The 24,280-nt window shown below is 49.0% G+C and overlaps 1 protein-coding gene across 1 annotated transcript in view; it reads left to right on the top strand.

Moving 5' to 3' along the window:
- Nucleotides 1-9,446, top strand: part of DCHS1 (dachsous cadherin-related 1) — a 123,715-nt gene extending 114,269 nt beyond the window's left edge. Inside the window, exons 18-21 of the mRNA XM_044288281.1 lie at nucleotides 443-573; nucleotides 717-1,003; nucleotides 1,119-1,260; nucleotides 4,157-9,446. Coding sequence (XP_044144216.1) covers nucleotides 443-573; nucleotides 717-1,003; nucleotides 1,119-1,260; nucleotides 4,157-6,765 — 3,169 coding nt within the window. The 3' untranslated portion in view covers nucleotides 6,766-9,446. The remainder of the gene's footprint in view (nucleotides 1-442; nucleotides 574-716; nucleotides 1,004-1,118; nucleotides 1,261-4,156) is intronic.
- Nucleotides 9,447-24,280: the final 14,834 nt, after the last annotated feature.

Genomic DNA, 24,280 nt, shown 5'->3' with positions numbered 1-24,280 from the left:
CAATGCTTCTTGTGAAAAGCAAACCCAGAACTGGTGTGTGTTTTATAGGGCAGCTGTAACCAACACCTCCAATCTCATCTCATTGATTGGACTCCAGTTGGCGACACCTCACTCCAATTAGCTCTTGGAGATGTCATTAGTCTAGGGGTTCACATACTTTCTCCACCTGCACTGTGAATGTTTACATGGTGTGTTCTATAATGGTAACATGGTAACTCTTTGTGTGTTATTAGGTTAAGCAAACTGTGATTGTCTATTGTTGTGACTGAGATGAAGATCAGATCACATTTTATGACCAATTTGTGCAGAAATCCAGATCATTCCAAAGGGTTCACATACTTTTTCTTGCAACTGTATATATATACATAGGCATCTCCAGCCGATTGAGTCTGAGAAGATCTGTAGGTGGTCTGCTAACTGTATATAGTTTGTCTCTTTTCAGGTTGGTGGTCACAGCGACAGATCGCGGGTCCCCTTCACTGACTGGGTCAGCTACACTAACCCTGGTCGTGATGGATGTTAATGATAACAGTCCCACCATCCCTCTCCAGCTGGAGCTCACTATCCTTGAAGGTAGGTATACATGTGGTGTGACCTATATTTTCCCATCCAGAACATCTGGCCAGCATGGTGATACCTGTGGTTCCCCGGAACCAATCATCGTATCCTATCAACCAAGATGAGGAGAGACATACTAACACCCCTCTCATCTACAGATGCTCACATTGGCTCGGAAATTGCTCAGGTGACGGCCAATGACGTGGACTCTGGACCACCCTTGTGGTACACACTGACTATTGATGGCGCTCCAGGAAGCATATTCAGCATCTTCCGCTATGGAGGGCAGATATGGCTTACAGAGCCCCTGGATTACGAGGAGCGGGCATCGTACACTTTAACGATACAGACATCAGATGGTAAACACCAGACACGGGCAGATGTGAGGCTCACTCTGCAGGATGTCAATGACAATGCTCCAGAGTTCAAGCAGAGCCTATACCAGGTAAACTGTGTCCACAAGGGTCCCCTCCGCCCCGGTATATAATGATTTACGTATCCCGCAGTTACACTGGTATACGGCGCTCTCTGGTGCTGATCCATCACTTTCGTCCCATCAGGTCATCATCATGGAGCACACTGCGGCGTGGACCCCACTCATCACTATTTCTGCCACTGATCGAGACTCCGGGGAGATGGGCAGAGTCACTTACCGAGTGTCCTCGTCTGATACCGGCGCCTTTCACATCGATCCTGATAATGGTACCAGTACACAATACTTCCATTTCTACTATTAATGAGGCCTAGCCCCAAACCTGTGCACCATAAGTCCCTCTGATATACACTGGTGCTTGAAAGTTTGTGAACCCTTCAGAATATTTATATTTTTGCATAAATTTGACCTAAATGTCAGTATTAAAAGTAGATAAAGATAAGCAAATCAAACAAGTCAAGAATGTTAGACTTGGTCATTCATTTATCATGGAAAGTTATCCAATATCACATGTCTGTGAGCGGTAAAAGTATGTGAACCCCTGCTGTAAGTATCTGCTGTGACCGCCTTGTTTCCAGTAGCAGTTGATTAGCCCTGCACATCAGAACAGTTTCAGCTCTGCTATGTTGGTAGTTTCCTCCCATGAACTGTTTGCTTTAGGTCCTTCCACAATATTTCTGTTGGATTAAGGTCCGGGCTGTGACTCGGCCATTACAGAACATTACTCTTCTTCTTATTTAAAGGGCATCTATCAGCAGTTTTGTCCCTATGACACCGGCTGACCTGTTACATATGCTTCTGACAGCTGAAGGCATCTGTGGTGGTCCATGTTCATATGTGCCCGCATTGCTAAGAAAAATTAGGTTTCGATATATGCAAATTAGCCTCTAGGAGCAACGGGGGCGTTGCCGTTACACATGATAACATGGAGGTGAGTGCTTACCGCGCGGCTCAGTGTTCCACCAGCATTGGCAAGGTATTGTCTCTATCTGTGAAGTGAGCACAGAGCGCACGTATGACTGGTGGAAAATAACTTTTTGATCCCAAGCAGTTGCCATCGGAGCTTGTCGGAGTGCCACAGTCTGATGATCTGATACTCGCGCAGTCTGGATGGAGCTGGTGGCGAAGCCGAGATATACTTCTAGCTTCGGTGAATTGGAAGCTTGGATGTGTGTGCAAAAAAGATGCTGCTTAATATTTTTCTGAGACATGGCGGAGCAGCGAAGTCCCAAGTGCCGGTCTGGAGATGGATGGGAGGACAGTTTTTCCGAGCAGATAGGACAGTGCAAGGTTCGGGGAAGGTTAGGGGTTGGCGGGTGTGCGTGTATGTAAGTGGAGCTTGGCACACCCATGCAGCCACCATGAGGGCTTATTGTTCCAGGATTCTGGAGTACTTGATCATTAAGTGTCGAGCTTTTTATTTACCTCAGGAGTTTACATGTATAATCTTAGTGGCGGTGTATAGTCCACCAGACGTGAATGCCAAGGTAGCATTCGAGGACCTTGTGCTGCAATTGGCAATTTACAGACAAAACACCCCCGTTGCTCCTAGAGGTTCATTTGCATATAATAAAACTTGTGTCCAGCACAGATGCCTTCAGCTGCCGAGAGCACATGTGTCACCACCAGATCTTTGAGAAGTTCTGATAGACGTTCTTCAGTACCTCCTGCATGATCTTCTTTTGTTTTGCTTTCGTTTTGACATCTCTCCTCCCTCTCCCAGCTGTCATCTATTAGCAGTGATTGCCTCCCTATATATCTCCTCCCATACTGCCTCACCTTGCGGTTTATATTACATCCTGGATTGTGTTCTCTGCTAGAAGTTGCTACAGCTAGGTTTTCAGATAAGTCTATTTCTGTATTTGTTGTTTTCCTGTTGGCTTGGTTCTAGGTGACCCTGACTCCCTCCGTATTAAGTGCAGGGAGCTGGTGGTCGTATAAAAAAAAGTCTGAAGGGTTCACAAACTTTTAAGCACCACTGATCAGTAACATAAGCAGGTAAGTACTCCCCATATAAGAGTTTTGTTTTGTTTTTTTAACATACGGGGACATGAATATTTCATCTTTGCTCACACAGTAAATGGAAATGGAAGGGACCAAAATATAGAGACCATTGCAAAAGCAACTTTCTAAATAATGTTTACTAAAATTCCCCTACCTAGCTTCTGCAGAGTGCGTGTAAGTCTAAGAATCTGAGATAAATCCATCATAGCTCTGCTGGCTCCCTCTGCCTTCCCCTCCCTTCTCTCGTGTTAGAGATAGAGGAGTGGGAGGAGTTTGTCCATGGCAGATCAGAGTGTGGAGAAGGAGGAGAGGATCCAAGCAGACCAGCTAACTCAGGCTGTAGATAGGAGGGAGAGAAGAACAAACAAGGTAGTTTGCAGGGGGGAGGAGGAAGGAGACTGTGTCCAATTATACAGAGAGTAGAGCATACAGGGCAGACTGCAGAAAGACTCTCAGCATCAGTACACGGGAGGGAGTTCCTTCATGGAAATCAGTCCGGGAATGAAGCTGTGCTGATATATGAGAGCTAGTGAAGATGGCAGCATCCTAAACACACAGTCTTAACGTTTACAGGCAGTTACTTTTCCACAAAAAAAGGCAGATCTTGGGAGTTTTTGTAAAAAGTCCAGTTGTTCTTGTTTTGGTTACTTCTGCTCCCTTAAATTGTGTGACTGAGGTGCAGATAGTAAAGGGGTCCTCTCACTTCAGCAAATGGCATTTATCATGTAGAGAAAACTAATACAAGGAACTTACTAATGTATTGTGATTCCCCATATTGCCTCCTTTGCTGGTTTGATTCACTTTTCCATCACATTATACACTCCTCGTTTCCAGGGGTTCCGACCACTCTTAAATCTGGTGGCTAGGACCATGGGAGTGTGGAAGCCCAGTGCTTCTTCCTATAGTGTGCAAGCATGACTACCACTGCTGGATTGCAGGTTGGTCAAAGCCCCTGGATAACCCCAGGTGGTCGTAACCCCTGGATATGAGCAGAGTATAACCCCTTTAAGATGTCCATGTATGTTACAAAAACAATACCATTCACTTTCCAAGAACAGTACCTACACAGCTCATAGATTTACCTTGCCATTCATTACTACATTACATCTGCTGAAGGTGTTCTACCTGGTGAATATGTAATTATTCATTTCCTATTTTCAGGGACCCTTTTCACGAAACAACGGATAGAGTTGGACACGTCACAACCTCTGGTGGATGTGCTGATAGAAGCTCGAGATCAAGGATCCCCAAGTCTTGCTTCCCTTGTGACAGTCCAGATTCTGGTTATGGATGTTAATGACCATGTCCCCACTTTCCCACAACAACAATACACAGCGGCTGTACCTGAGAACCTGCCACTAGGTAGCACCATCTTGATTTTAGAGGCCACTGATGCAGACTTAACACCAGAAAATTCCGTACTGGATTATACTATTCTTAGTGGAAATGTTGGCAATGTTTTCCAAGTCCAGAGTGGATTGCGCTTCTGGAATGGACAATTTCAACAAATTGGTTCTATCATCTTAACAGATACACTAGATTTTGAGACAACTCACGCCTATAATCTAACTCTAGGTGCATCTGATAGAGGTGTTCCCCAGAGAAGTCACTCTGTTCATGTACTCATCACTGTGTTGGATATCAATGATAATCCGCCAGTATTTCCACGTCTGGATTACAGTGTGCTCCTTAGTGAAGCCGCACCTGTTGGCTCTGAGGTGCTAAGGGTTATGGCGCAAGATTCTGACTCTGGACAAAATGGTATGGTGCATTACAGAATTACATCAGGGGATGAGAGTCGAAATTTTCAGATCAGTGATGCAACAGGCGCCATTAAGCTGGTGCGTCAGCTAGACCGGGAGAGGCAGGCTGTACATACATTGGTAGTCCTTGCTTTTGATGGCAACAGTGGACTGGTAAATTTCGCACTTGCTCCTGTGACTGTGGAAGTTCGTGACATCAATGACAACAAGCCTTACTTTCCAGTACAGATCCTGACCACGAGTATAAAGGAAAACCAGCCAGCAAACACTTTACTGACTATCATTCATGCCATTGACCTTGACACAGGAATATTTGGCCAGTTGCTATATACAGTAGTAGAGCTCCCAGCCACAGATCCAGGACTAGTCACTGGAAAAGATGTATTTGCTGTCAACAGGACTTCCGGAGAACTACTGTCCAGGCAGAGCTTTGATTACGAGCGCAGCAAAGTCTTCAATATGATAATAAAAGCAACAGATGCGGGCAACTTTTCTGCTACAGTCACGGTGCAAGTTCTTGTGACAGGGGAAGATGAGTATGACCCTGTCTTTGTTGCTCCATACTATAATTTTGAGGTGCCTGAAGGCTCTAACAAAGGGCAGATTATTGGCCGAGTTCAGGCAACAGATGAAGATGAAGGTGCTGATGGCGTGGTCCTCTACTCCTTTTCTAAGCCTTCGCCCTACTTTGGAATCAATGAAACAACAGGTCAGGTCTTTCTGAAGGTTGACAGTGAGAGACACCGTTCTGGACGCTCAAAAAGAGAGACACGGGAAATGATTATGGAAGTTCATGCTCACAGCCCTCTACCATCTTCACGTGTGGCCATGGCTCAGCTAACTGTGGACATTACACATACATCATTTGGTTTGGCCCCAGATCTGAATTTACTGCTAATAGTGTCCGTGGCTTCGTCATTGGCAGTAGTTGTGGTTTTAGCTGCGGTTGCAATTATTCTGGTTGTCTGTAGGTCTCGGGGGATGCAGAAGAAAAGCCAAGAAACGGATGCCCAACTGGACACTTTACAAGGTAGCACCCTACAGAGAATGGGGCATGATAAATCAGCACTTGGTAGCGGTGATCGAATTTATCACCAAACTCTTCCAGGATACTCCATGGAATCTTCCACTGTTGATGGATCTTATACTAGAGGAGGCTCTCTAGATCCCTCACATTCCAGTGGCCGAGGGTCAGCCGAAGCTGCAGAAGATGATGAGATCCGTATGATCAATGAATATCCCCGTGTTGCAAGCATTACATCTTCTATGCAAGAGCACATTTCTGCGCGTGGTCCAGATTCTGGTATACAACAAGATGCTGACCAGCTGTCTGACATCTCTTGTGACCCCTCTATGGACAGTGGGCAATGGTTTAAGAACAAAACAAAGGGTTCTGGTCAGTCAACACTGTACCGAGATGATAGCGGGGGAGGAGGTGCTTTCATGGGGGTGGGATGTGGGTTAAATATGTCACACCCCAAAGACTATTGTTTCCCTGAAGATGGCAAACCATCCGTAGAAGGATCTTTGACAGCGATTGTTGCTAGCGATGAGGAATTACGTGGCAGCTACAACTGGGATTATTTGCTGAACTGGTGTCCTCAGTTTCAGCCGTTGGCCAGTGTGTTCATGGAGATTGCTCGGCTAAAGGACGAGTCAGCATTAAGAAAACCTTTTCAGCCAAAACCAAAAGCAATTCCTCAACCCCGTATTGATCCACCTCCTCTTATCACATCTGTTGCTCACCCAGGTGCTAAAACCGTGCCTCCTAAGCCTGCGGTGGGCAGAACCTTCCCTAATTTCTCCTCCCTACGCCGCTCCCCTATCACCTACGAAGCTTCTCTCTCCTCTTCTATTATACCACCTAGCTTTTCCCCATCCTTGTCTCCTCTAGCAGCACGCTCACCTGTTGTATCCCCATTTGGTATCTCACAAGGTCCATCTGCCTCTGTCCTTAGTACAGAACATAACCTTGACCCTTCTAATGAAGGGGAACTAAGAATTTAATCAGTGAACGCAGAGGATAAAGACACATAGGAAAAATGAGTCTGAATCAGTGAAAAATGTTCTTGTTGTAAAAGTTTAAAGACCATAAAGTCTGCAGAGAATGAAGCCAAATAATATAGAACGTGAGAAGGTTAGATGGACTCATCTTAGTTTCTGAGGCCAAACTTAAGGGTGATCCTTCTATGATGATTCATTCAAGATTTACTTTGTTGACCAGGGGTGGGAGGCTTTGTGTCTCTGCAGCACGTGATGATACACATGAGTAGAAAGACATGTAATGTCAATGACGACCAACATGCAGCCCTGCCCTAGACTGGCAGCTAATTTTTTTTTCAACATTTTCTACATATCAGGCAGGACCTGCTCACCAGCAGCTGCATACGACCTGAAAGGGCTGGGACCTATCCAGGCTCTTTACTAGGATCTTGACAGGCATGTAATCATGGTCATATGAGCTTGACCAAGCCACTTGGCCAAATGTGACCTAAGACGAAAGATGGAATAAGGAATGTTTGATAACATAGAGTAAGAGGGCAACACTAAGAAATGGGTGAGAAGGTGGACTTCATAGTGAATATTATATGTGACGTATGTGTCGGAGAAGGAGTGTTGTACTTAGGATGTGTTTTCTATGGAGGAAGGCTGGATGGCATTGTATACAGTTATCTGATTTGTCTTCAGGTCAGATTTTATCCTTTTATATTTGCCCACTGTTCAGATTTACCAATAAGAATATAAAAAAAGTTCCACTTTTCAATACTCTAAATCTTGGCGACGTCTGTGCACAGTCTGAGGCTTCACAAACTGACTCCTAAAGTCTACAAAATCCTGTGCACTCCTGATCTGGAGCAAACACTGTCATAGTCCGACCACCAGATGTGACCCTATACACTACGCATAGAACACCACAACCCCCAACATGACTGACGGCTAGATGTGATCAAAACACAATCATATAATGCTCTACACAAAGAACACTACAACCCCCAGGATGACCCAAGATGCTGGAGATGACATGTAGATCTTCTCTGTCTGATAACTGTATAGAATATCTCCAGTGCACGGTACTGGGCGGCAGACTGGTACAGACCCCAGAACTGTGTGGAGAGCGTTCTGCTGGGGCAGGGAACGTATATAACGTGGTCTGACATGTCAGCTGAAATACGGATTGTTAAAAAATGTCTGGACAGAGCGCCAAAAGTGGTTAAAGGGGAACAAAGACTCTGGGGAACTCTGGAGCATTATTGAGAGATGGGTCTACACACAAAGCCTTATCTCCACTCGTGGTGTCTTAACTCTGACCTTGCACTGTCACTTGTCTAGCACCCTCCATGGACACACAGAAGAGGGTGAGATAGACATGCTTGGTAATATTTAGGGTTGAACGTGTCTCACGATAGAGGGAGACAGTCAGCAATCGATCTGTGGTCCTGAAAGTGGTATTTCTCTCACTATGCAATAACTGCTCAATAACCACCCCCAATATTCCTATCATGAGGGCCAAAGATTCCCACGTCAGAAGGATGGGTCTTCCCAGACTAAGCAATAAATCCCGTGCACCCATCACTTAGCATTACACGTCTGTCCTGGGAGGAGGGGGGTGCTTAGTATTACACGAGTCAGTCCCTGTCATTGCATGTACGGTACTAATCGCCTTGTATGAAGTGCTGAGGTGCAACCTGCCTCATATACTGTGTGCCCATTGTCCTGTGTGTCTCATACCCTATGTCTGCTTGAAGACTTCATTCCAGTCTTGACCCTCTGCTTCTTGTATCTCTGTAGTCTCTTTCCTCTCACTATGTGACGTTGGGAGAACCGTCTCTCATATCACAGAGCCATGAACGCTGCATTCTCTGGCATCTCCATTTTGTACTCTTAGGTCAGTAATGCCATAATCCGCTAGTGCCACAAGCAGCAGAAGACTCCCACGATGCATGTGTGATGGGCGCTGACCTCTCTGTCAGGATAGCTACGGACAGCTCTCTATTCACCCTGGAAGTAGTAGATGATGAGACAAATAAGCTACCTGCAACTGTTATACTGTCCGTACTACCGCCATGCTGCAGCAGGTCATTATACCGCCACCCTTCATGTCAGTATTTATTGCAGTGTTGCCACCATATCAGTATTATCCTCCCAGATACTTCTCCTAATAAAGGTGGCCTCAAGTATAACTGGGGGAAGGTTTTCGTGAAACACAGATGAGCTGCCTACGGCGACCAGATGTAAGTGGAGCGAGATGATGGAAGGTAGGCTGCTGGCTCTGCGGGCGCCTCTAGAACTATCCAGACTGAATGCTGATAAGTTGGAGCCTCGAGGCCATATTACTTGTTACTGGGACACTCTTGTAAGCTCCGCCAAACTCCAGTCGGTGCAAAATGTCCCTCAGCGTTCCAGCCAGCAGCCATAAGGGATCCCCAAAACGTATTTATTATACTCCAGAAAACCAGCCACGTCGCTTCCTTTTCCTTGTATTTAAGAAGACTATGTGGGGGGGATCAGGGTGGGGGAGGGGGGTCTGAGGATTATTGTATTACAGGGTGGAGTCTGGGCACGAGGGGCACTGCTATTTACCTGACAACTCCCTTTGTGTTTCCAGTTCACAAAGTGCCAACTTTTATACAAAACTCCTTTTTAACGTGAAAATCTCTTTGTAATAAAATAAATGAGAATTGACAACTGAGGAGTCTCCGAGTGCTGATTTATATACAGTCTGAGACATGACATCTGCGGAGCCTCCGAGTGCTGATTTATATACAGTCTGAGACATGACATCTGCGGAGTCTACGAGTGCTGATTTATATACAGTCTGAGACATGACGGCTGCGGAGTCTACGAGTGCTGATTTATATACAGTCTGAGACATGACTTCTGCGGAGCCTCCGAGTGCTGATATATACAGTCTGAGACATGACGGCTGCGGAGTCTACGAGTGCTGATTTATATACAGTCTGAGACATGACTTCTGCGGAGCCTCCGAGTGCTGATATATACAGTCTGAGACATGACGGCTGCGGAGTCTACGAGTGCTGATTTATATACAGTCTGAGACATGACTTCTGCGGAGCCTCCGAGTGCTGATATATACAGTCTGAGACATGACGGCTGCGGAGTCTACGAGTGCTGATTTATATACAGTCTGAGACATGACGGCTGCGGAGTCTACGAGTGCTGATTTATATACAGTCTGAGACATGACTTCTGCGGAGCCTCCGAGTGCTGATATATACAGTCTGAGACATGACGGCTGCGGAGTCTACGAGTGCTGATTTATATACAGTCTGAGACATGACATCTGCGGAGTCTACGAGTGCTGATATATATACAGTCTGAGACATGACAACTGAGGAGTCTCCGAGTGCTGATATATATACAGTCTGAGACATGACAGCTGCGGAGCCTCCGAGTGCTGATTATATATACAGTCTGAGACATGACAACTGAGGAGCCTCCGAGTGCTGATTTATATACAGTCTGAGACATGACGGCTGCGGAGCCTCCGAGTGCTGATTTATATACAGTCTGAGACATGACTTCTGCGGAGCCTCCGAGTGCTGATATATACAGTCTGAGACATGACGGCTGCGGAGTCTACGAGTGCTGATTTATATACAGTCTGAGACATGACGTCTGTGGAGCCTCCGAGTGCTGATTTATATACAGTCTGAGACATGACAGCTGCGGAGCCTCCGAGTGCTGATTATATATACAGTCTGAGACATGACAGCTGCGGAGCCTCCGAGTGCTGATTATATATACAGTCTGAGACATGACAACTGAGGAGCCTCCGAGTGCTGATTTATATACAGTCTGAGACATGACGGCTGCGGAGCCTCCGAGTGCTGATTTATATACAGTCTGAGACATGACTTCTGCGGAGTCTACGAGTGCTGATATATATACAGTCTGAGACATGACATCTGCGGAGTCTACGAGTGCTGATATATATACAGTCTGAGACATGACGGCTGCAGAGCCTCCGAGTGCTGATTTATATACAGTCTGAGACATGACGGCTGCAGAGCCTCCGAGTGCTGATTTATATACAGTCTGAGACATGACGGCTGCGGAGCCTCCAAGAGCTTATTTATATACAGTCTGAGACATGACGTCTGCGGAGTCTGCGAGTGCTGATATATATACAGTCTGAGACATGACGGCTGCAGAGCCTCCAAGTGCTGATTTATATAGTCTGAGACATGACAGCTGCAGAGTCTACGAGTGCTGATTTATATACAGTCTGAGACATGATGGCTGCAGAGCCTCCGAGTGCTGATTTATATATACTTGAGTCTACGAGTGCTGATTTATATACAGTCTGAGACATGACGTCTGCGGAGTCTACGAGTGCTGATTTATATACAGTCTGAGACATGCTGGCTGCAGAGCCTCCAAGTGCTGATTTATATACAGTCTGAGACATGACAGCTGCAGAGCCTCCGAGTGCTAATTTATATACAGTCTGAGACATAACAGCTGCAGAGTCTACGAGTGCTGTATAAAGTCTGAGACATGATGTCTGCGGAGTCTACGAGTCCTGATATATAAACAGTCTGAGACATGACGGCTGCAGAGCCTCCGAGTGCAAATTTATATACAGTCTGAGACGTGACGGTATCGGAGTCTACGAGTGCTCATTTATATACAGTCTGAGACATGACAGCTGCGGAGTCTACGAGTGCTGATATATACAGACGTGGACAAAATTGTTGGTACCCTTTGGTCAATGAAAGAAAAAGTCACAATGGTCACAGAAATAACTTTAATCTGACAAAAGTAATAATAAATTAAAATTCTATAAATGTTAACCAATGAAAGTCAGACATTGTTTTTCAACCATGCTTCAACAGAATTATGTAAAAAAATAAACTCATGAAACAGGCATGGACAAAAATGATGGTACCCCTAACTTAATATTTTGTTGCGCAACCTTTTGAGGCAATCACTGCAATCAAACGCTTCCTGTAACTGTCAATGAGACATCTGCACCTCTCAGCAGGTATTTTGGCCCACTCCTCATGAGCAAACTGCTCCAGTTGTGTCCGGTTTGAAGGGTGCCTTTTCCAGACTGCATGTTTCAGCTCCTTCCAAAGATGCTCAATAGGATTGAGGTCAGGGCTCATAGAAGGCCACTTTAGAATAGTCCAATTTTTTCCTCTTAGCCATTCTTGGGTGTTTTTAGCGGTGTGTTTTGGGTCATTGTCCTGTTGCAAGACCCATGACCTGCGACTGAGACCAAGCTTTCTGACACTGGCTAGTACATTTCTCTCTAGAATTCCTTGATAGTCTTGAGATTTCATTGTACCCTGCACAGATTCAAGACACCCTGTGCCAGACGCAGCAAAGCAGCCCCAGAACATAACAGAGCCTCCTCCATGTTTCACAGTAGGGACAGTGTTCTTTTCTTGATATGCTTCATTTTTTCGTCTGTGAACATACAGCTGATGTGCCTTGGCAAAAACTTCGATTTTTGTCTCATCTGTCCACAGGACATTCTCCCAGAAGCTTTGTGGCTTGTCAACATGTAGTTTGGCATATTCCAGTCTTGCTTTTTTATGATTCGTTTTCAACAATGGTGTCCTCCTTGGTCGTCTCCCATGTAGTCCACTTTGGCTCAAACAACGACGGATGGTGCGATCTGACACTGATGTTCCTTGAGCATGAAGTTCACCTTGAATCTCTTTAGAAGTCTTTCTAGGCTCTTTTGTTACCATTCGGATTATCCGTCTCTTAGATTTGTCATCAATTTTCCTCCTGCGGCCACGTCCAGGGAGGTTGGCTACAGTCCCATGGATCTTAAACTTATGAATAATATGTGCAACTGTACTCACAGGAACATCTAGTTGCTTGGAGATGGTCTTATAGCCTTTACCTTTAACATGCTTGTCTATAATTTTCTTTCTGATCTCTTGAGACAGCTCTTTCCTTTGCTTCCTCTGGTCCATGTCGAGTGTGGTACACACCATATCACCAAACAACACAGTGATTACCTGGAGCCATATATATAGGCCCAATGGCTGATTACAAGGTTGTAGACACCTGTGATGCTAATTAGTGGACACACCTTGAATTAACATGTCCCTTTGGTCACATTATGTTCTGTGTTTTCTAGGGGTACCATCATTTTTGTCCATGCCTGTTTCATGAGTTTATTTTTTTACATAATTCTGTTGAAGCATGGTTGAAAAACAATGTCTGACTTTCATTGGTTAACATTTATAGAATTTTAATTTATTATTACTTTTGTCAGATTAAAGTTATTTCTGTGACCATTGTGACTTTTTCTTTCATTGACCAAAGGGTACCAACAATTTTGTCCACGTCTGTATACAGTCTGAGACATGATGGCTGCAGAGCCTCCGAGTGCTAATTTATATACAGTCTGAGACGTGACGGCTGCGGAGTCTACGAGTGCTGATTTATATACAGTCTGAGACATGACGGCTGCGGAGTCTACGAGTGCTGATTTATATACAGTCTGAGACATGATGGCTGCAGAGCCTCCAAGTGCTGATTAATATACAGTCTGAGACATGATGGCTGCGGAGCCTCCGAGTGCTGATTTATATACAGTCTGAGACGTGACGGCTGCGGAGTCTACGAGTGCTGATTTATATACAGTCTGAGACATGACAGCTGCGGAGCCTCCGAGTGCTGATTTATATACAGTCTGAGACATGACATCTGCGGAGTCTACGAGTGCTGATATATATACAGTCTGAGACATGACGGCTGCAGAGCCTCCAAGTGCTGATATATATACAGTCTGAGACATGACAGCTGCGGAGCCTCCGAGTGCTCATTTATATACAGTCTGAGACATGATGGCTGCAGAGCCTCCAAGTGCTGATTAATATACAGTCTGAGACATGATGGCTGCGGAGCCTCCGAGTGCTGATTAATATACAGTCTGAGACATGATGGCTGCGGAGCCTCCGAGTGCTGATTTATATACAGTCTGAGACATGACGGCTGCGGAGTCTACGAGTGCTGATTTATATACAGTCTGAGACATGACATCTGCGGTGTCTATGAGTGCTGATATATATACATTCTGAGACATGACAGCTGCGGAGCCTCCGAGTGCTGATTTATATACATTCTAAGACATGATGATATTTGTGGTAGGGGCTGAGGTGTACGTCAGCTTGGAGTTGGGGGGGGGGGAGCCTACCACCCTCCAAGATCTGTATGGCTGAACTGTGCCCGGAGCCAGAGCGAGGTAGGCCTGAATATGTGGGCCACCCAAGAGAGTGGAATGAAAGAAAGAAGGGTCGGGAGGGTGGGGCCTCAAGCGACCGTCCTGGAGGTGAGGTCGCGTGGGAGTATATAGCCGGCAGCCCCGCCCACAAATGCAGGCTGTAACCAGCCTTAATACTTGTGGTAAGGGCTGAGGTGTACGTCAGCTTGGAGTTGGGGGGGGGAGCCTACCACCCTCCAAGATCTGTATGGCTGAACTGTGCCCGGAGCCAGAGCGGGGTAGGTCTGAATATGTGGGCAAGAAGATTACCAACGCGTTAGGAGTGAAAAATGTTTATTGAACAAACGGGGCAACTTACAAAGCTAATGAACCAAAAGCCCTGGAAATCTCGACCTGCGGGTTGGGTATATACCTGGCAAAGCATGAAGATCGCCAGCGCCCCATCTTGCGGATAACATGCGCGGGGACCCGGTGTTTAGAGGCCGCGGAGGCGGCTCCTATGCGGAAAGAATGCCCTGAAATCGTATCTGGGTTATGCCCTAGCCCTGCCGCTAATGTGCGAACGTGGGACACGAACTGGGACGCAGTGAGAGGCCTGCCCTGGAGGGGAAGTAGCGGATCCTCCGGTGCGAGAGGAAGGAGAAACTCGGCAAGGGCCCCCAGTACCTTGACGGGGCACCAGGAGTTTGATGTGGGAAAGAACCTAATCTCGATGGGAGGACCTGATTGACTAGTCTTGGAAGAAGGGAGAAATAAGGAAAACTGGTCACCTTGACGAATGAGATGGCGTTTAAGGAGGGTGGAGCGTGTCAAGGCACTAGAAGTAAATTCCCCTGGTCTTAGGAAACCATAAAACCCGAGATATATTGCAGCCTTGATGACAAGGCTTGCTGGGTGCCCAAAGGGGGAACCGTCTAGGGCTAGTGACAGACTTCGAAATAACTCCCCAGAAACTGGCTGTCTCCGCGCCACTGGGCTTGGACTGTTTTTTTGTATGCCCATAAGGGTTGCCTTCACAGCCTGGTTGGCCAAGATTGATTGGCAGGAGGGATCGGCAAGCAGTCTGTAGTGCTGGACCCCCGCTAGATACCACTTGATGGAGTTGTAAGTGAGGTGCAGCTGGAGATGGCAGTGGGCGATGAACGCCATGACAAAGGTCACATTGTCCTGGCCGTTCTGCGGGTGGCTGAGCCTGAAGCGCCGGAACGCCTCGTAGCCCGTGAGATAGTTCCTGGCGGTGTTCTTAGCTAAGGATCCTTGGACCAACTTCTTTGCGGATGCCACCAGCTGTTCTAGTCCATGGTCAGGAGGTTGAGGGGGGGAACGGGCGTGCCCACCGGATCTGCGCCTGGCATTGCCTGGAAGAAGATGGTGTAATTAAAACGGGACAAGGCGTCCGCCGCCACATTCTCAGCCCCCACGATGTGGGAAGGGAATATATGAAAGTTGTGCCGTAGGGAAAGCCAAACCAACCTGCGGAGGAGGGACATGATCCTTGGTGATTTGGCCCTGCCTTTGGAGAGAACCTCTACCAGGATTAGGCTATCCATAATGAAAGCTACGGGTTTGTTGGCCCAGAGGGGGCCCCAGACCTGGGCGGCCGCCACCAGCGGGTATAGTTCCAGGAGAGGGGAAGATTTGAGGGACTCGCCATCGAGAGAGAATTCCGCCAGCCAATTGCCAACCAGCCAGTGGGGGTGAAAAATGGCCGCAAACACGCGAGAGGCGGCGGCGTCGGACTGGATCCTCGGGGAAAAGGCATCCAAGGAGGGCACAAAAAGGGAAATGCCTTTCCAGGAAGTCAGGAAGGAGTGCCACATGAGGAGATCCGCAACCGCTTGGTTGTCAAGATGGACGACGGAATCCTGGTCCTGTGCCGAGGGGAGAAGAGAGAGGAGCCTAGACACAAAGGATCTCCCCTGGGGCATGATCCGGGAGGCGAAATTAAGGGAACCCAGGAGAGACTGCAACTCCAGTTTGGTAAGAACCCGGGAGGAAGCCGCGATGGAGACTGCAGACCTGATCCTAGATAATTTCGCCTCCGGCAGACTTGCTTCCATGGAGACAGACTCTAACACGATGCCCAGGAAGGTGACCCTTGTGCTAGGGCCCTCGGTCTTGGAAGTAGCGACTGGAACCTGGAGACTGGAAAACAGCTGGAGGAGGACGTCCAGCCCGGAGGCTTCACCCCGGGGGTCTTGGACGATTAAGTAGTCGTCAAGGTAGTGAATAACCATATCCAGACCCCCGTGGTGACCCAAGAACCAGTGCAGGGCGCCTTCGATCTGGTCAAATAACCAAGGACTGCTCTTGGAGCCAAAGGTGAGTCTATTGGCAAAATAATACTTATGATCCCACTTGATGCCATAAAATCCCCAGAGATGAGGTGCAATGGGAAGCAGCTTAAAGGCGTCCGCTATATCTGCTTTAGCAAGTAGGGCCCCTCTTCCTGACTGCAAAATGAATTTGATCGCTTCCCCTATGGTGGAATAGGACATGGTGAACTCTTCTGACAGAATCAGGGAATTCAAGCTGGGTGTGGAGGACATATGGGGCGCAGACAGGTCGTAAATTAACCTTTTTTAATTTGAAGATTGCTTGGAGACTAACCCAATCGGGCTAATCCTCCAGGTATCAAATGGGATAGAGTCGAATGGGCCCAGCAGGAACCCTTTTTGGACCTCCGCCAACAACAGACTGTCGACTGCTCCCGGATCGTGCATAGCCGACTGCAGGTTTTTCCCCTCCCAGGACTCAAGAGGGAGGGCAATCAACCCAGTGTGAAAACCCCTCCTGAATCCTGAAAGGAGGAACTGGACCAAATGCTGATTGGGGTGTTCCTGTAAGAGGACAGCCAACAATTCAATGTTGATGTCGGCTAGTCACGGCTTTGAGGATTTTTTAGGACAGGAAGAACAGGGGTGAGCCCTAAAGCACAGGGAGCAGACGTGTAAGGCTCTGCAGCTACCGAAACCGCACCCTCCCGCATTAAAATTGTTACACACCTGGCTCTGCCCAAGGAACACTATGGGCCTGCCCAACTTGTCCACGGACGGCTGGCTTCTTAGTCAAGAAGGACCCGGGAGGGCCCGGTCAAGACCCGGAGTGGCCAGCAAGGGGCACCAGTCGGCCGTGTGCGAGATGGACTGGCATGTCGTGCAGGTGGGAGCTCTCAGCCCGGCAAAGTGTCGGAAAAAGAGCTCTATGTCTAAGATAGCCCAGTTGGTAACAAACTGAAACTGGACTAAGGCTGCTGCAGCCTTGGCGGAAAACGAATGATGATAATCGTAGAAGTTGGAGCCGCCATATTTGTATCCCAGATCCGTCAGACGGTAAAGATACGTATCCAGTTCCTCCCGCCTGAGCGGATGGGCTGAGCAGACCACATCGCGATAAAGGCTAAATGCCAGCACAAACTCCGGAATAGAAAGCTTTCTATTCAGGCGGGCATCTTTGGCCCTGAGTAGTACTGCAACCTCCCCACAATTGATGACTCTATTTTCCGCCACATCTTGGGAAGCTATCAGGATGGACGCCAAATTGACGTCCTTCCCAGCTAAAATGTCCTTCTTGATGGCCTCAGGGACAAAGTGGGCTGGGGCCACAACAGGACCAGCGCTGAGCGTACCCAACACTGGCTCTTGGGAGGTCGAGGGAACGATCGCCGTGATTGCGGACGGGGGATCCTCTGGGCCACGTGACTCTAGCTCTGCGACTCTGGATTGGACGTCCGCCAAAGAACCGACGAGGCCGCTGATGGTGGCTTGCAGCTGGTTCAGCGACAGCTGGATGGATGAGAGGGAGGACTGCGAATTGCCGCTCCCTTGCTCTGTCCTCAGAAGGGGATAAAGCTCCGCCTTTTGGGCCGAAGCTGGATGAGGAATACCCTTCTTATTTAACTCAGCGATGAGTTTAGGGACAGTCCAACGCCTGAGTGATGGGCTACCAGCGTGCCCTGAAACTGATGAGCCGGGACCCGAGAAGGAGTCCTCAATATCAGACGGTTGGGACATCTTGAACCCGAATCGCGCAGAACTGGAACTTGCTACAGGAGGGTACTGGAGAGAGTACGGGGAAAAATTACCTGTGGACATAAGCAAGATAGGCACGAATAAACACTGCTTTAGGAGAGCCGACGAGAGAAGGAAGAAGAAAAAAGGAGTACCAAGACGGGGAGCAAAGATGGAAGCGGACAATGAACAAGAGAGAGGAACCAAGGCCAATAATACGGAGTGCTGGGAAAAGGCCGAAAGGTGCCGAGGGCGGGGCGGGTGAACAGGCGAGAAGAGGAACTGAACGCCTCTGGTGCCTGCTGGAAGGACCTGGGTGAGTCAGGTAAAAATTCTAGGATGGGAACGTGCTGTGACCGAAAGGTGACCCAAGCGACGCAGGGAAAAGGAAGGCGACAAAAAGGACCTGGCGATCCAGGTGGAAGCAGACCGGAACAGATGCCTGTGCAAAGCAGGAAGGAAATTGACCCTGGCAGCAGGAGTCAACTGAAGAGGCGTCCGACTAGGTGGACCTGACGTGCTCAGGAGGGCCTATAAGGAACGTGAATGGGTGGATCAAGGACGACAGGGACAGAGCGAGCCTGGGCGATCCAGGACGACAGGAACAGAGCGAGCCTGGGCGAACCAGGACGACAGGAACAGAGCGAGCCTGGGCGATCCAGGATGACAGGAGCAGGGCGAGCCTGGGCGATCCAGGACGATAGGGACAGAGCGAGCCTGGGCGATCCAGGACGACAGGGACAGAGCGAGCCTGGGCGATCCAGGAAGGCAGAGACAGAACGAGCCTGGGCGATCCAGGACGACAGAGACAGAGCGGGCCTGGGCGATCCAGGACGACAGAGACAGAGCGGGCCTGGGCGATCCAGGACGACAGAGACAGAGCGGGCCTGGGCGATCCAGGACGACAGAGACAGAGCGGGCCTGGGCGATCCAGGACGACAGAGACAGAGCAGGCCTGGGCGATCCAGGACGACAGAGACAGAGCGAGCCTGGGCGATCCAGGACGACAGAGACAGAGCGAGCCTGGGCGATCCAGGCCGACAGAGACAGAGCGAGCCTGGGTGAACCATGAAGACAGCGAGAAAATGAGCCTGAGCGAACCAGGAAGACTGCAATGACACGAGCCTGGGCGATCCAGGAAGATAGAGACAAAGCGAGCCTGGGTGGTCCAGGTAGACTACCTATGGCGTGTGAGAGCAAAACGACACTGTGGAAATAGTAAAATAATATATGCGAGATACCTGAAGAATAGAGTTGAGCGAACACCTGGATGTTCGGGTTCGAGAAGTTCGGCCGAACATCCCGGAAATGTTCGGGTTCGGGATCCGAACCCGATCCGAACTTCGTCCCGAACCCGAACCCCATTGAAGTCAATGGGGACCCGAACTTTTCGGCACTAAAAAGGCTGTAAAACAGCCCAGGAAAGAGCTAGAGGGCTGCAAAAGGCAGCAACATGTAGGTAAATCCCCTGCAAACAAATGTGGATAGGGAAATGAATTAAAATAAAAATTAAATAAATAAAAATTAACCAAAATCAATTGGAGAGAGGTTCCATAGCAGAGAATCTGGCTTCCCGTCACCCACCACTGGAACAGTCCATTCTCAGATATTTAGGCCCCGGCACCCAGGCAGAGGAGAGAGGTCCCGTAACAGAGAATCTGTCTTCATGTCAGCAGAGAATTAGTCTGCATGTCATAGCAGAGAATGAGGCTTCACGTCAGCCACCACTGCAACAGTCCATTGGCATATATTTAGGCCCAGCACCCAGGCAGAGGAGGGAGGTCCCGTAACAGAGAATCTGTCTTCATGTCAGCAGAGAATTAGTCTGCATGTCATAGCAGAGAATGAGGCTTCACGTCAGCCACCACTGCAACAGTCCATTGGCATATATTTAGGCCCAGCACACACACAGGCAGAGGAGAGAGGTCCCGTAACAGAGAATCTGGCTTCATGTCAGCAGAGAATCAGTCTGCATGTCATAGCAGAGAATGAGGCTTCACGTCAGCCACCACTGCAACAGTCCATTGGCATATATTTAGGCCCAGCACACACACAGGCAGAGGAGAGAGGTCCCGTAACAGAGAATCTGGCTTCATGTCAGCAGAGAATCAGTCTGCATGTCATAGCAGAGAATGAGGCTTCACGTCAGCCACCACTGCAACAGTCCATTGGCATATATTTAGGCCCAGCACCCAGGCAGAGGAGGGAGGTCCCGTAACAGAGAATCTGTCTTCATGTCAGCAGAGAATTAGTCTGCATGTCATAGCAGAGAATGAGGCTTCACGTCAGCCACCACTGCAACAGTCCATTGGCATATATTTAGGCCCAGCACACACACAGGCAGAGGAGAGAGGTCCCGTAACAGAGAATCTGGCTTCATGTCAGCAGAGAATCAGTCTGCATGTCATAGCAGAGAATGAGGCTTCACGTCAGCCACCACTGCAACAGTCCATTGGCATATATTTAGGCCCAGCACACACACAGGCAGAGGAGAGAGGTCCCGTAACAGACAATCTGGCTTCATGTCAGCAGAGAATCAGTCTGCATGTCATAGCAGAGAATGAGGCTTCACGTCAGCCACCACTGCAACAGTCCATTGGCATATATTTAGGCCCAGCACCCAGGCAGAGGAGGGAGGTCCCGTAACAGAGAATCTGTCTTCATGTCAGCAGAGAATTAGTCTGCATGTCATAGCAGAGAATGAGGCTTCACGTCAGCCACCACTGCAACAGTCCATTGGCATATATTTAGGCCCAGCACACACACAGGCAGAGGAGAGAGGTCCCGTAACAGAGAATCTGGCTTCATGTCAGCAGAGAATCAGTCTGCATGTCATAGCAGAGAATCAGGCTTCACGTCACCCACCACTGCAACAGTCCATTGGCATATATTTAGGCCTAGCACACAGGCAGAGCAGAGAGGTCCCGTAACAGACAATCTGGCTTCATGTCAGCAGAGAATCAGTCTGCATGTCATAGCAGAGAATGAGGCTTCACGTCACCCACCACTGCAACAGTCCATTGGCATATATTTAGGCCTAGCACACAGGCAGAGCAGAGAGGTCCCGTAACAGACAATCTGGCTTCATGACAGCAGAGAATTAGTCTGCATGTCATAGCAGAGAATGAGGCTTCACGTCAGCCACCACTGCAACAGTCCATTGGCATATATTTAGGCCCAGCACCCAGGCAGAGGAGAGAGGTCCCGTAACAGACAATCTGGCTTCATGTCAGCAGAGAATTAGTCTGCATGTCATAGCAGAGAATGAGGCTTCACGTCAGCCACCACTGCAACAGTCCATTGGCATATATTTAGGCCTAGCACACAGGCAGAGCAGAGAGGTCCCGTAACAGACAATCTGGCTTCATGTCAGCAGAGAATCAGTCTGCATGTCATAGCAGAGAATGAGGCTTCACGTCACCCACCACTGCAACAGTCCATTGGCATATATTTAGGCCCAGCACCCAGGCAGAGGAGAGAGGTCCCGTAACAGACAATCTGGCTTCATGTCAGCAGAGAATTAGTCTGCATGTCATAGCAGAGAATGAGGCTTCACGTCAGCCACCACTGCAACAGTCCATTGGCATATATTTAGGCCTAGCACACAGGCAGAGCAGAGAGGTCCCGTAACAGACAATCTGGCTTCATGACAGCAGAGAATCAGTCTGCATGTCATAGCAGAGAATGAGGCTTCACGTCACCCACCACTGCAACAGTCCATTGGCATATATTTAGGCCTAGCACACAGGCAGAGCAGAGAGGTCCCGTAACAGACAATCTGGCTTCATGTCAGCAGAGAATCAGTCTGCATGTCATAGCAGAGAATGAGGCTTCACGTCACCCACCACTGCAACAGTCCATTGGCATATATTTAGGCCTAGCACACAGGCAGAGCAGAGAGGTCCCGTAACAGACGATCTGGCTTCATGTCAGCAGAGAATCAGTCTGCATGTCATAGCAGAGAATCAGGCTTCACGTCAGCCACCACTGCAACAGTCCATGGTCATAAATTTAGGCCCAGCACCCAGGCAGAGGAGAGAGGTCCCGTAACAGACAATCTGGCTTCATGTCAGCAGAGAATTAGTCTGCATGTCATAGCAGAGAATCAGGCTTCATGTCAGCCACCACTGCAACAGTCCATTGGCATATATTTAGGCCTAGCACACAGGCAGAGGAGAGGTTCATTCAACTTTGGGTAGCATCGCAATATAATGGTAAAATGAAAATAAAAATAGGATTGAATGAGGAAGTGCCCTGGAGTCCAATAATATATGGTTATGGGGAGGTAGTTAATGTCTAATCTGGACAAGGGACGGACAGGTCCTGTGGGATCCATGCCTGGTTCATTTTTATGAACGTCAGCTTGTCCACATTGGCTGTAGACAGGCGGCTGCGTTTGTCTGTAATGACGCCCCCTGCCGTGCTGAATACACGTTCAGACAAAACGCTGGCTGCCGGGCAGGCCAGCACCTCCAAGGCATAAAAGGCTAGCTCTGGCCACGTGGACAATTTAGAGACCCAGAAGTTGAATGGGGCCGAACCATCAGTCAGTACGTGGAGGGGTGTGCACACGTACTGTTCCACCATGTTAGTGAAATGTTGCCTCCTGCTAACACGTTGCGTATCAGGTGGTGGTGCAGTTAGCTGTGGCGTGTTGACAAAAGTTTTCCACATCTCTGCCATGCTAACCCTGCCCTCAGAGGAGCTGGCCGTGACACAGCTGCCTTGGCGACCTCTTGCTCCTCCTCTGCCTTGGCCTTGGGCTTCCACTTGTTCCCCTGTGACATTTGGGAATGCTCTCAGTAGCGCGTCTACCAACGTGCGCTTGTACTCGCGCATCTTCCTATCACGCTCCAGTGCAGGAAGTAAGGTGGGCACATTGTCTTTGTAGCGTGGATCCAGCAGGGTGGCAACCCAGTAGTCCGCACAGGTTAAAATGTGGGCAACTCTGCTGTCGTTGCGCAGGCACTGCAGCATGTAGTCGCTCATGTGTGCCAGGCTGCCCAGGGGTAAGGACAAGCTGTCCTCTGTGGGAGGCGTATCGTCATCGTCCTGCCTTTCCCCCCAGCCACGCACCAGTGATGGACCCGAGCTGCGTTGGGTGCCACCCCGCTGTGACCATGCTTCATCCTCATCCTCCTCCACCTCCTCCTCATCCTCGTCCTCCTCGTCCTCCAGTAGTGGGCCCTGGCTGGCCACATTTGTACCTGGCCTCTGCTGTTGCAAAAAACCTCCCTCTGAGTCACTTCGAAGAGACTGGCCTGAAAGTGCTAAAAATGACCCCTCTTCCTCATCCTCCTCCTCCTCCTCCTGGGCCACCTCCTGTTCCATCATCGCCCTAAGTGTTTTCTCAAGGAGACATAGAAGTGGTATTGTAACGCTGATAACGGTGTCATCGCCACTGGCCATGTTGGTGGAGTACTCGAAACAGCGCAACAGGGCACACAGGTCTCGCATGGAGGCCCAGTCATTGGTGGTGAAGTGGTGCTGTTCTGTAGTGCGACTGACCCGTGCGTGCTGCAGCTGAAACTCCACTATGGCCTGCTGCTGCTCGCACAGTCTGTCCAGCATGTGCAAGGTGGAGTTCCACCTGGTGGGCACGTCGCATATGAGGCGGTGAGCGGGAAGGCCGAAGTTACGCTGTAGCGCAGACAGGCGAGCAGCAGCAGGATGTGAACGCCGGAAGCGCGAACAGACGGCCCGCACTTTATGCAGCAGCTCTGACATGTCGGGGTAGTTGTGAATGAACTTCTGCACCACCAAATTCAGCACATGCGCCAAGCAAGGGATGTGCGTCAAATTGGCTAGTCCCAGAGCTGCAACGAGATTTCGCCCATTATCACACACCACCAGGCCGGGCTTGAGGCTCACCGGCAGCAACCACTCGTCGGTCTGTTGTTCAATACCCCGCCACAACTCCTGTGCGGTGTGGGGCCTGTCCCCCAAACATATGAGTTTCAGAATGGCCTGCTGACGTTTACCCCGGGCTGTGCTGAAGTTGGTGGTGAAGGTGTGTGGCTGACTGGATGAGCAGGTGGAAGAAGAGGAGGAGGAAGCCGAGAAGGAGGAGGTGGCAACAGGAGGCAAAGAATGTTGCCCTGCGATCCTTGGCGGCGGCAGGACGTGCGCCAAACAGCTCTCCGCCTGGGCCCAGCTGCCACTACATTTACCCAGTGTGCAGTTAGGGAGATATAGCGTCCCTGGCCGTGCTTACTGGTCCACGTATCTGTGGTTAGGTGGACCTTGCTACAGATGGCGTTGCGCAGTGCACACTTGATTTTATCGGATACTTGGTTGTGCAGGG

This window comes from Bufo gargarizans, chromosome 3 (genome assembly GCF_014858855.1).
Source record: "Bufo gargarizans isolate SCDJY-AF-19 chromosome 3, ASM1485885v1, whole genome shotgun sequence".
NCBI lineage: Eukaryota > Metazoa > Chordata > Amphibia > Anura > Bufonidae > Bufo > Bufo gargarizans.
The sequence above is the reverse complement of the archived record's forward strand: the minus strand, read 5'-3'. Positions and strand labels throughout refer to the sequence as shown.